General features: G+C 34.0%; 2 protein-coding genes and 1 pseudogene across 2 annotated transcripts; 1 reads left to right on the plus strand and 2 right to left on the minus strand.

Annotated features, from left to right (window-relative positions):
* Positions 1-1,151: 1,151 nt before the first annotated feature.
* Positions 1,152-5,026, minus strand: LOC117128388 (annotated as a pseudogene).
* Positions 5,027-6,195: 1,169 nt separating this feature from the next.
* On the minus strand, positions 6,196-6,944 carry LOC103837071 (flowering-promoting factor 1). The gene has a single exon (XM_009113396.3). The coding sequence runs from the start codon at positions 6,901-6,903 to the stop codon at positions 6,535-6,537; it is 369 nt and encodes a 122-aa protein (XP_009111644.1). The 5' UTR covers positions 6,904-6,944; the 3' UTR covers positions 6,196-6,534.
* Positions 6,945-7,066: 122 nt separating this feature from the next.
* On the plus strand, positions 7,067-12,360 carry LOC103837069 (cryptochrome DASH, chloroplastic/mitochondrial). Its single transcript, XM_009113395.3, has 13 exons — positions 7,067-9,574; positions 9,721-9,860; positions 9,944-10,126; positions 10,228-10,353; positions 10,438-10,512; positions 10,582-10,698; positions 10,881-10,927; positions 11,009-11,085; positions 11,155-11,230; positions 11,317-11,386; positions 11,462-11,585; positions 11,675-11,724; positions 11,980-12,360. Exons 1-13 carry the CDS (start codon positions 9,181-9,183, stop codon positions 12,190-12,192), a joined length of 1,692 nt encoding a protein of 563 aa, XP_009111643.1. The 5' UTR covers positions 7,067-9,180; the 3' UTR covers positions 12,193-12,360.
* The last annotated feature ends 350 nt before the right edge of the window (positions 12,361-12,710 follow it).

Raw genomic sequence — 12,710 nt, forward strand, 5'->3', positions numbered from 1 at the left:
TTATTATTTAAAAGTTTCCGAAAATTATTTTATTTAAAATATTAGTTCTTTTCTGTTTTAGGTAGTTTTTAAAACAGCATAGGAAGTTTGTAAAAGAAAACTTGATTTAAATCTGAAAATAAACCTAAATAGTTGTGGATAAAAATAAAAATTATAGAAATTTGGATATATTTCTATCTTAGAAAATACAATTAACTATAATACATCTTTTAACAATTGACCTTAATCTAATTCCCACTACAGCAACTATACCATTTTTAAATTCCTCAATAGTAAGATGCCCTAACTTTTCTTTTGTTCTATACATAAATTCTAGTAGAAAAAAGCTTTAAACATAATTTTTATGGTAAACTGAATATAAATACTCACGTTTGTATTCCAAATCAAATTAAAGTCTGATGTTTTGTATCTATTTACACAGTAAATAGTCATAATCATTTTTTTGTTAAAAGTTAGAAAAGAGTAATATTTCAAAATTATGCTTTATAGTTATTGTTACCTGGGTTGTTTGTCTTGTTGACCGTGATCTGATTCTCCATTTTTGGGAAAAACTAAGCTCTTAAGGAGGAGGTAAATCCATTGGCATCATGCGAAAAAATAAAAGAGAGTATCAAGTTAAGAAGAGAACATTGAACCTGGAAATAACTATAAACATGTATATATATTTTTGCTATACTCACCACCCAAAACCAAATTGACGAAGAAGAAGACTACACACTGTAGAGAAATAAAGGGAGAGTAAACCGATAATAAATAAATTGATTGCAAGTTATATAAAAAAAAAGAAACGGTTTGAAACTTTCCATGATTTAAGGAATTGTAGATGAAGTGATCTATTTTTAAACGTGATGGTAATGATGTGCTTAAATTTAGGGATATAATTTTTTTCAGTTTCAGAAAATGAAGGATTGATTTTTTTTGTTTTATGATAACGGAGAAACCGTTTGTTTTAGTTATTTGTCATGTTTTGAAACTTCTTCTTACTTTTAAATTCATCCAGGTGTTTTGTTTTTTATTTTTCTGGAAATTTTGTTTTAAAGATTTTCCACTTGTCATGTTAGGATTGGGCGTGCGACTTGCGCTTTAGTATATAAGGGATATTATGTCGATGGGAGAAAAGTATAATCAACTACGTTAGTGTTTGCTCCTTTCTTTCTGCTTATCTGTCTATTATCCTTTTTCCATCACCACATTATCTTGATTCTTTATTTATTTTTATTTTGTTTTAAAAAGTACAAGTCAATACTATGTGGATATTTTTCTAGAAAAGTGAGCATACATGTGGAGGGTGTGATATCCCAAGTCTATAAATGTAGTACATGTAAATTAATTGATTTTGTTGAAATGTATTCCTATGTTATTAATAAATTCCAAAAACTGAGATAACTCTTTCAAACAGAAGAAGAAATAAATACCACTAAAATTATTTTAGGAAAATACTTATTTTTATATTATATATTATATGCAAATTCTGAAAGTAAAAAAATTGCATAAAAATTGTTTGCGTTATACTCTCTCCCTCTTTTTCATAATAAGTGTCATTTTAACTTTTTTTATATTTAATTTCAGCTGAAAATTAATTGTAATCTGCATTGATTCTATAAATAATTTTATTTATTTCAAATAATATTGATCAGAAGATGTAATTAATAACAACATACATATATTTTCGCTATTTTTTTAGTTTGTGTGAAAAGCGTCAAAATGACATTTATTCAGAAACGGAGGAAGTAAAAGAAAAAATTTTGGTTCTCTTTGTTTTCAGATTTTTTGGAGCTTTAAAAAAATATGTAGAAACGCATATTTTGATCTACGGCATATGCAAGTTTGATCTAAATGTGGTACATATAATTTTGACATAGAACTACTAAGAGTCTAAGACGTCTCTATAGAATGTAGATCCGTCAAAAAACATCTATACAATATTACAATGTAATTGCTAAGCGCTTCGGAAAAACAAAATCTGTTGGGGAAACAAGACGTGCCACCTCGTCTTGTTGTTCCTCTTTTTGTTTTGCGTTTGATCTCCTCTCGTCCGGACAACTGGCTGGACAACTGTCCCTCAATTTCACTAAATTTGTGTCCTGCCATCTATGTTTGTTTTGTATAACAAAATGTCAAAGTTGATAGGAACATTCATGTGGGTAGGGCAAAACTTGAATAGGCACTAACATATATCCTTTAAGTCATAAATTGATTTGGGTAAAATTTAATAGAACAAAGTTGAATTATTGTATATTTGTATCTATTACTATATGGTTATTCACTTATTTAATCTTACCAAAATACTCTATATTTAGCACTTTATTTGTAGGTTTCACTTTTCAATGTCACTTTGAAGTTGTAAACAAATTTTGGAGTTTAATCACTTATTTCCCCCACGACATGTATCACATCATTTGTGTTAGTATGTTGATGTATTATTTACCAAATTCAGTTCTTTTACCAAGAGCATGAATGGACTTTTTCACCAACTGTTGATACGTATATATGGACTAACATTCTATAAACAAAATTGTACAAACTAAAACAATCGGGCCAAAATTACATAAACAAATTTAGAAAGGCTATACGTATAAAATAGCACTGACTCAGACGAGCTGAGCTGAGACACTACTGACGGGACCCTTCCACTATATGAGCCCACACTTGTCACTTGCCTACTTGCAGATTTGCAGTGTTACACTGCCACTATGTATATGATGATCCTTCTTCCACGAAGGATTTTTCTGAACCACAACAAGATATAAACTATCAAATACCAATTATTCTTCTGTAACCATTACTTATCCTTCTTTATAGTTCTTACCGTTAAACATTAGGTTTTGCTTCATACTGATCTTAACAAGATACTTGCATATATACACCAATCACCAATGAATCCAATCCATTCAAACATATGATTAGGTGCGTCTATAGTTGTTCACTCCAAAAGCATACCATTCACGAGACAGAAATTAAGATAACAAGACAGAAAGAATAATTAACATGGAACTGAAAGCTAAAGATGACATTGATAAGTTTATTGTTGTTTTTGTTTTTGTGTTTACATGTGACATATCTCACTTAGATGCTGCAGTTTCATAGTCAATAACGGTTTGAAAAGCTCCAGCAAGAGCCAAAACTTTGTTCTTCCTTGGATTCTGTTGCATCTTACTAGCTATTACATCGTTATACGCTGATGGAGATTCCTTCTTACCTTTCACTACTTCCCTCTTCTATCCATCGCCTGATTCTTCTTCTTCTTTAACCTTCTCCTTTTCCTCATCTTTAACATTTACATTCTCCTCTTTGTTCACTTCTTCTTTTGCTTCGGTTGCTTCTTCAACACTTTCAACTTCTTTCGAATTCATGTCAATATCAACTTTCTCTGACGTCTCATCTTCATCAACTTCATTTTAACCTCTTCATTGAGTTCACCATTGTTCTCTTTTTCTTTATTTTCCCCTATTTTCTTAGAGTTATCTTCATTAACTGATCAATCTTTCTTCCTCTTCTTGTTCCTTTTTTTTTTTTTTCATTTTCTTTGGCGACAACAATTCCTTCCCCAACATCAGAACCAACCAATGCTGGTTCACCACTCACATTCCCTTCACGGCCTCACCTGATTCATCTCCATGCAAAGCCTCTACATGCACCTCTTTATTTTCCTTAACTCTGGATTCCTCTATACCATCAACAAGTACTTGTACACCACTCTCAACCTTGAGAATCTCCTCTTCATCTACCTGAGCAGACGACAAAGAAGCAGTATCCAAGGCAATCTCTTTCTCAGGTGCTTACTTTGCTGTAACGTTTTCAGTGGCTTCCTTCTTGTCATTCAAAGAAGTTCTACTACTGCTCAACCCGCTTTTCTTTGGAGCACCTGAGTCGATTTCCACATTAGTACCACATCTGCTTCCATGGAAAGACAAAGAGCATAGAGCTGTGGCAGGCTTCTTTCTAGTTGTCTTCAATACTAGTGTTGTTCTTTTTCAAGAACTTGACTAGGTCATGTCTTGAACTGATTGTTGGTTTCAGATAGTTTGGTAAAGGCTTCTCCGGTTTCTGACTAGACCCATCTTCTGATGACACCGAGAGATCTTGTTCTGGTTATGTTTTGGTTGTCCGGCTTTAATGTCATAACCTCAAGTAATATGGATCAAAGGAAAAGAAGATCAAAATATTACCTTTTAAGGAAAAGAAAGGTAACGTGTATGTGAAGGAAACGAATCTCCTTAGAAAGATACTAGGGTTTCTATAAAAATGAGATTCGATTACTTGTGTGTTTGTTAAACAGAGATAAAATCTTGGCAATTCTTGGGTGGTAATGGTGGTGGAGGCGATCAATCTCCTAACAAATCTAAATCAATTTTTGTTTATGTATTTTGTTTCTTTTGTCTCTCTTTTTGGGCCTTGGACCGTTTCATTGTCAGTAAAATGACACACGTCATAAAAGATGATTAAGCTAATAACATCAAATGATTATGACTTAATTATGAGTTAACTGCGATCGACTTCCGTGGTCCGTGGAGCACATCGTTGAACTCCTCCAGCATCAATCTACATGTTATGCACTAACATGTCCAATCGTCTTTTTGATCTTTATAAGGTTGGGGCTTTAAATGACTTACATCTCCATATGAAAAAATTCAAACCATGTTAACTTGTCTAGGATCATCTCTAATGTAAAACTCTAATTTTTCCTTTAAAATAAAGTAAAATAGAATATGGAATAAAAATGTTTCAATCATATTTCATTTTCTATTCCGTAATAGAGTAATGAATAAACAAAAAATAAATTATTTCATATGGAGCGAAAAATGGAATATGGCTGAAGCATTTTTTATTCTATACTCTATTTTACTATATTTTGTAGTGAAAAAATGGATTGAGGTTGAAGATGCATTTAAGAGAATGGTACACTTTTGATTGCAAGGCAAAGCCTAAACTAGTTTTTCGAAGTGGCCTAAATTCTAGCTTAGCTATTTCTTATAGACTAATGCATGTCTTGTATACAATACATCAGAAGCTTCCACAAATCCATGTCCCTCACCAATCAATGCTTCTGAAATTTTTCCCTTTTACAGTGTAGGAATACTTGTCATACACATGCACTCCTTTATCGATGATATTAAAGCTCAGGTCAGGTGAGCAGTGCTCCTCGAGACTGGGAAGTGTTTCTTAAAGCAATGTCCCCTTTAGACACGTTTCGGATTCCCGTAAGTTCGTGGAGAAGCTGACATTGCTTTGTTCACGTGAACCACTGTGGTCTACTGCTTACGTTTGTGTGAGATGTTTTTGACTCAGTGATGTGATCGAAAATCATATAATTGGTTAAACCAATAGGGTATCATCATTACATGCATCCCCATGGATTGATTGGGGTATAAAGTCATTGTTTCATGATTGTAGGGACAGAAAGCAGCAGGACTTACAATAGTGAATTTCTTTACGAATGATATATCATCATTTTTCCACTTATTCGAATGATGTATCATCATTTTCACTTATTATGCTACAATTTCTTCGTATAATATGTAGCTGCTCGTTAGTGTTCACTGAAAGACTGACACAACCAATTGCCTGCAAAAGCTTTTTACGCAATGTCTTTTCGACGCTCTGGCACGAAAGGCAAATAGATTAAAATATATAAATGATAATAATGTAGCACTATACATATGTTTACAACTTATACTTGAACTTATTTTGTTAATTTTGAAATGGGAACCATATATCTGGAGACCAATTAAGAGACTCGATATTACTTTCGACCAACACAAAATTGAAGAGAAGGAGCAACTCATATTTATTTGCTAAGAATTAAGGAATCAAATTACATTAATGAAAACAAGTTCATCATGCCTCATGGCCTGGGTCCCCAAATATTCCATCATATGTATATATAGATATATGATATATACATGATACAGCCGATATGTTATGGAGTATATATATGTGATGGTAATTTCCAGTATGACAGCGGATATGTTATGGTACTCACATAATGGTAATTTCCAGTATGGTACTCAAATCATATGATAATAGTATCTATCTTTTTATGTTAGATTTTTCCGTGGATGTTTACTATGTTTTTGAGATATATTGGCAACCCTAACTATAAGTCTATCCAAAAATGTCATCGATTAGTCAATAAAACTAGAATAGAAAAGAGAAAAAAGTTCATCACGAGATTTGAGTTTTGGATTAAAATAGAAAAGCATTTGATATGATGAGATCAACAAATCCAAATAACATATCTTTCAGTAACAATGGTGTACACCGATACAACAGATCATCGTGGAACCGAATTATGCAAGGATGAAAACATTAAAATGAAACTTAACCATGTTATGATTAAGTTCTCCCTAAATCGACTCTTCTCTTCTTAATCTCAACTTTCATAATACCACAATCACATACAGTTACACCACAACTCTCAACATCGACAACGGAAAAGAAAACATGCACATGCAACTAAAGAAAAAATCCAACAAATACTAAATTGTAAAAAACACACAAACAAACAAACACACAACAGAAAGAACAGAAGATTTAATGGGAGTCTCGGACGTGGAAGTAATTAGGGTTCTTGACGACGATATCGTACATGTAAACGGAGTTGAATTTGGTGAAATCTCTAGGGAGAGAGATGAGATCAATGGATGAGGGTTTGTGGAACTGGAGGAGTTCTGTGTCGCCAAAGTACCTCTCCCACCCAAGACTCTGGAGGATCTGCTCGAGCATCGAATAAGATGAAACCACTTCTCCTGTCGGTAAATAGACCATGACCTTCCTTCGGCTGTATGTGTCGGCTCCTGACTGGTTAGGGTTCTCCACAAGCCTTATCACTCCGTTCTTGAACACCCACACGCCTGACATGATCTTCTTGATTGAGAAAGAGAAGAGAGAGGGAGAGAGCATGCAATAGTTTAGTTTTTTTTTAGAGAAGAGAGTTGTGTGTGGAACTGTTTTTATAGAGTCGTAAAAGGCTCTATCACATAAGACAAGAGTATTATTTTGAACGTGACAAATAAAACTTTGAGCTAAAGAGATTTAATAACTATTTCTTTTAAAAAAAATTTATCTTAGTTGCTGCTATTTTTATATATGCTTATGTTTTCTGAATTTTCTCATTTTTATTACAATATTTAAGTTGTAGTGATATAATGTGATTTTTAAAAGATAAATCTAATAACTTAAGTTGGGAATTTTTTGTGAGTTACAAAACTTTATTCTTCAAAATTTTCTTTTAAATTTGATTTCGATGTAAGTTTAGCGCTAAGAGTACTTAGTAATTCTGTATGAAACTTCCGTATGATTATAACTAGCAAATTGGCAATGATTTTTATGGTGATCAAAGAAATGCTTGAAGGTCGATGAAATAAATTTGTTCCTTAATAATTTTAAATAATCAACTTCAAATAACCTTTTTAATTTATGGGCGACGCCAGAGTTTATTCTTACACTCCTCTATAACTCTTTCGTTTTCCATCCAAAATTTTAATATATCAACAAAAACTTGAATCCAATCTTTTGTTGCTCGACCACATATCTAAATATCACAATAGACAAATGAACAATTCGTTGTTTAAATGACTATTGTTCCATACTTCCATAATATCATGTCACTATACATTCAATTGTTTCTATCTTAAATCCGACGGTTAAGGTTACTTAAATTAGCATCCTTTCTGATTCTACCAATTATAAGCACACTTTTTGTGATTAAACTTTGTCACTCACCCCCCTTTTAAGCGACAAATTAGTAATAAAATAAACCTTGGACAATAGCCCTGATGGTGGAGCCACATAGTGACGAATCTATTAAGAGAATCACGCATACAATAGTGGTTGGCGAATCTCTCTAAAAAATGATCTCTTAAGTTTATACTTCAAAATATTATTCGACATTGGGAAAACATAGCAACATTCACTTCCCTAACACATAAAAATAATTTTATCGAGCCAATCGATGATTGCATTAGTGCACATACACACACAAACCTTATGCGTCATTAGTCGAATGCATTTTTAACTTATACTCAGCTAATCTTCTTCGATGCGTTGAGTTTTAGTAACATTTTGTAAAAACTTTATAATATTTCTAAATTAAAAGTCTAAATCATAAGATATAATGGAACTAAAAACTACTTGAAAATGTAGACATGCGCGCGGGAACATATAAAGGAGCACATCTATATGTAATATATATTCCATGCATGTAAATTGTAAGCTTACTATATGTTGGAAAGGAGTAAAGGCATACAGCTAATAAATTAACAAGTATAAAATTGTCGTTTCATGACTCCTTTGGACACTAATCTAGCAAACATCCATATATAATTAGGCCATGCAGTTATCTATATAAAAAAACTTAGGCCATGCATAAATTTAGGCATGTCATCCTAAAGATTCTAGTGGGAGAATATTATTATACTATTTCTTATTTGTGCTAAATTTTGTTTTCATTATTCTTATTATTTTAAAAATAGATCAATGAATATATATATATATATATATATATATGATAGTCGTTTTTCAAAATAAAATGCATAAACGCTTTAATTTGAATATTTGTCATAAAGTACTGTACCTTTCACAAAAAGGATTTTCCAAAAAATTACTGTGATTTTGAAACTAAAAAACTATAATTTTTAATTCCAAATATAATAATAATGTTAATAAATAAATAATTGTATAGCAAAAATTAGTGGATGTTTAGATCCAAATAAATAATACCTAAGTATAGCGAAAATAACTAAAAGAGATATTGTAAAATTATTAAAGCAATATATTAATTTTAAATATTATAAAGGTCCATATAAAAAAATTCAAATGGATTTTCAAAAACACTTTAGACCATATTTATTACATATATTTAAAAGATTTTTAATTTTTCAAATTATTTTTTAATATTTTAAATTATTTTACTGGAAATTTGATTTGATATAATCTCGGATATTTGGGCTGACTTTTCATCGTATTTATTTTCTCCCATAGGCCTAAAACAACGAAACCCATCATCATCCATCAATTCTCTGCTTTACAAAACGACACAACTCCACCAGATTCAGACAAAAGGCCAAACATCCGCCACGTCACACTTCACAAAATCAACACCACGTGTCACTTCCACAACTCGTCGAGGAAAAAAAAAAAGAAAGTAGATGACGTTACAGTTAACAAACCAACCCGCGAATGTCGGCTTCGTCGTTCTCCTCTCCTCTCACACACCCACTTCGCAGATTCAACCATCACCATCTCTCAAACAAACCCGTTTCCTCTCTGTTCTTCTGCTCCGCCGCGAAAATGAACGGAAATATACACTGTGTACCAGGTCTCGGCGAAGAAGAGATGGACACGGTTGTTGGAAAAACGTTTGAGAGATACGCATTGCCTTCTTCTTCTTCTTCTTCATCAAAGAGAACCGGCAAAGGAACCACGATCTTATGGTTTAGAAACGATCTTAGAGTTCTTGACAACGACGCATTGTACAAAGCTTGGTGTTCCTCCGACACCGTTTTGCCTGTTTACTGTCTTGATCCTCGTCTCTTTCACACTACTCACTTCTTCTCCTTCCCTAAAACAGGAGGTAATAATATTCGTTTGATCTGACCTTTTTTTCTTAATACATGGTGCTTTGGGCCGAGGCCCAAAATCCCCAAAGCCCAAAACCAATAATATTAGTTTCCTCCTAGCGGTCAGTTTTTGCATTTACATTGTGTTGTAACGTTTTAGCTTTGAGAGGTGCGTTTCTTATGGAATGTTTGGCTGATTTGAGAAAGAACCTGATGAGAAGAGGATTGAATCTTCTTATCCGGAATGGTAAACCAGAAGACATTCTTCCTTCTCTTGCCAAAGACTTTGGAGCTCATACAGTTAAGTCTTTTTTGTGTGCTTGTGCTGAAACTTTCAGAAGTTTCTTGAAAATGTTAAACTTTTGTATCCTATGTTTTTTCAGGTGTTTGCTCATAAAGAAACGTGCAGCGAGGAGCTACATGTTGAGAGGCTTGTGGATAAGGCTTTGAAAGGGGTTGGGAATGGGACTAAGCTTGAGCTTATCTGGGGAAGCACAATGTACCACAAAGATGATCTTCCTTTTGATGTTCTTGATTTGCCTGATATCTACACTCAGTTTCGTAAGGTGTGATTCTGCTTTTGTTAATGTCTTTCTTGATCTTCAAGGACGCATATAGGGATTGTAAAACATAGATGTTTGTGTCTGGTTGAAAATTTTGTTTGCAGTCGGTGGAAGCGAACTGTAGAATCAGAAGCTCCACTCGTATTCCACTATCTTTAGGGCCAACACCTTGTGTTGATAAATGGGGAGATGTTCCAACTCTTGGTCAACTTGGACTTGAGCCACAAGAGGTGAGTTTCTCTGAGAAGCTCTTTAGTTGAGACAAGTGAGAAGAGAAAGTAAAACAACATTCTATATATGTAATGTTGATACAGGTGACCAGAGGGATGAGATTTGTGGGTGGTGAAAGCGCAGGAGTAGGCAGAGTTTTTGAGTACTTTTGGAAGAAGGCAAAGATCAAACCCTATGACTCTATTTGTGTGTGTACATAATGATGTATGTCTATTTTTACCATGCAGGATCTTTTGAAAGTATACAAAGAGACAAGGAATGGAATGTTGGGACCTGATTACTCAACTAAATTCTCACCATGGCTTGCCTTTGGATGTATCTCTCCTCGGTTTATCTATGAAGAGGTCAGATCATTCAAACCTTTATCCAGGGCCGGATATGAGATTTAGGGGGTCAAAAACATTTTATGTTAATCTTGATAAAAAGATCGATAATTTGAGAACATGCGATCTATGTATAATAGCGAATGTTTCACCCGGATGTGCCAGTGTTTCAAGACTTATGTGGTAGTTGAAAATATTTTCAGGTTCAAAGATATGAAAGAGAAAGAATAGCAAACAACTCAACATACTGGTAATGTCTTTATTAGTTGAGTTTCAAATCTTCTGTTACAATAACTTCACTTAACAGATGATTTGTTACATGTGTTTCCAGGGTGTTGTTTGAGTTACTATGGAGAGATTACTTCAGGTTTCTTTCAATCAAGTGTGGCAACTCTTTATTCCATCTAGGTAACCTGCTTAGCACGCAAACTGGTCTGGATTGAAGGTTAGCTCTAACGTGGGCCATTTTTTTGGTAGGTGGTCCAAGAAATGTGCAAGGGGAATGGAGTCAAGATAAGAGGCTGTTTGAGTCTTGGAGAGATGGCAAGACAGGGTGAGTATTCTGGTATTATGATTTGATATAATGCTTTTAGGCTCTAAAAGTATTAAACTTTAGTGAATGCTCATGAATGGGTTTAGGTATCCTCTTATAGATGCAAACATGAAGGAGTTATCCACTACAGGTTTCATGTCAAACCGAGGCAGACAGGTATATGATTAGTTTCCTTTTGTTCAACTTAGCTTTGTTTCTTTTCATGGATTAATTGATTGTTCATTTTATTAGATTGTTTGTTCGTTTCTTGTGAGGGACATGGGCTTGGACTGGCGCATGGGTGCTGAATGGTTTGAGACATGTCTATTGGACTATGATCCTTGTTCTAATTATGGAAACTGGACCTATGGAGCAGGTACTAACTACTCATGCTATTTGAGGACACAGTTTGTTTTATAAAAGTTCACATTTAGATGATGTAAGATTTGGTTTTGCCCAATGAAGGAGTTGGTAATGATCCAAGAGAAGACCGGTACTTCAGCATCCCCAAGCAAGTAAGTAACTACTAACATCCAGATAATAATAATCTTGTCCTAGCAAACAGGACCAGTCCCAAGATTTTGGAATTTATAAATAGTGGTTTTATAAAAAATTTTTACAAATTTAAAAGTGTCTATGTAAATAATTTCAATTTTTTTAAAAAAAACTGGGGGCTATTTGCCAATGTTTCACTTGGTTATGTTCAAGACCGCCCATGCCATGCCAACAAGTGATGTGAAAAAGAGACTGAAACTGTGTGTTTGGTTCAGGCACAGAACTATGATCCAGAAGGAGAATACGTAGCGTTTTGGGTGCAGCAGCTGCGTCGGCTTCCAAAAGAGAAGAGGCATTGCCCAGGGAGATTGATGTATATGGACACAGTTGTGCCATTGAAGCATGGTCATGGTGGTGGTAATGCTCAAACGTCTCGAGGGTCAAAGTCTCGTGGTGGTTTCAGAGATAATCACAGTGGGAGACGTTGAAGACACCAAAAGGTCCTTAGAGAAACTATACTTCACAAGAATTTGTATTATCATTATTATTATTATATATAAACTATGCAGTATTCATATTGCACGTTTGATTAAAACTACATAGCAATCATATATTTTACACGATTTATGATACAAACAGTCTGTTAGTGTGAGACCGATCGAGACTTGTATTGCGCGCGAAGAACCAAACGGAAATACCGACCGGAACAGAGAACGGTCTTGTCTCTGAGATCGTAATGGGCCTTAAGCCCATTAATAATAAGTTATAGACTTCGGCCCATTTTAAAACATAAGAACCCTTGTTAGTAACTTTCAGCAAATCAACAGGCCTTCCTCGGAAGAATTCTACAGAGCAAGAGCTCATACAAGAGAAGATGTTTTTTTCTTTTCCCGATCCGCATTTCAAGGAGAAGAATCACAGGAGGAGAGTGATTAGTACTGATTTGCTTGATGAGTATGCTTACGTTCTTGGAGTTGGTGGGGTTGTTTACACGATCACTGATGTT

This window comes from Brassica rapa, chromosome A09 (assembly GCF_000309985.2).
Source record: "Brassica rapa cultivar Chiifu-401-42 chromosome A09, CAAS_Brap_v3.01, whole genome shotgun sequence".
NCBI lineage: Eukaryota > Viridiplantae > Streptophyta > Magnoliopsida > Brassicales > Brassicaceae > Brassica > Brassica rapa.

Excerpts from the sequence above, each read along its gene's own strand:
- LOC103837071 (XM_009113396.3), bottom strand. The coding sequence starts at position 6,903 with ATGCTCTCTCCCTCTCTCTTCTCTTTCTCAATCAAGAAGATCATGTCA.
- LOC103837069 (XM_009113395.3), top strand. The coding sequence starts at position 9,181 with ATGTCGGCTTCGTCGTTCTCCTCTCCTCTCACACACCCACTTCGCAGA. Across the intron at positions 11,387-11,461 it reads TGTCAAACCGAGGCAGACAG|ATTGTTTGTTCGTTTCTTGT; the intron begins GTATATGATTAG and ends TCATTTTATTAG. Across the intron at positions 11,725-11,979 it reads ACTTCAGCATCCCCAAGCAA|GCACAGAACTATGATCCAGA; the intron begins GTAAGTAACTAC and ends TGTTTGGTTCAG.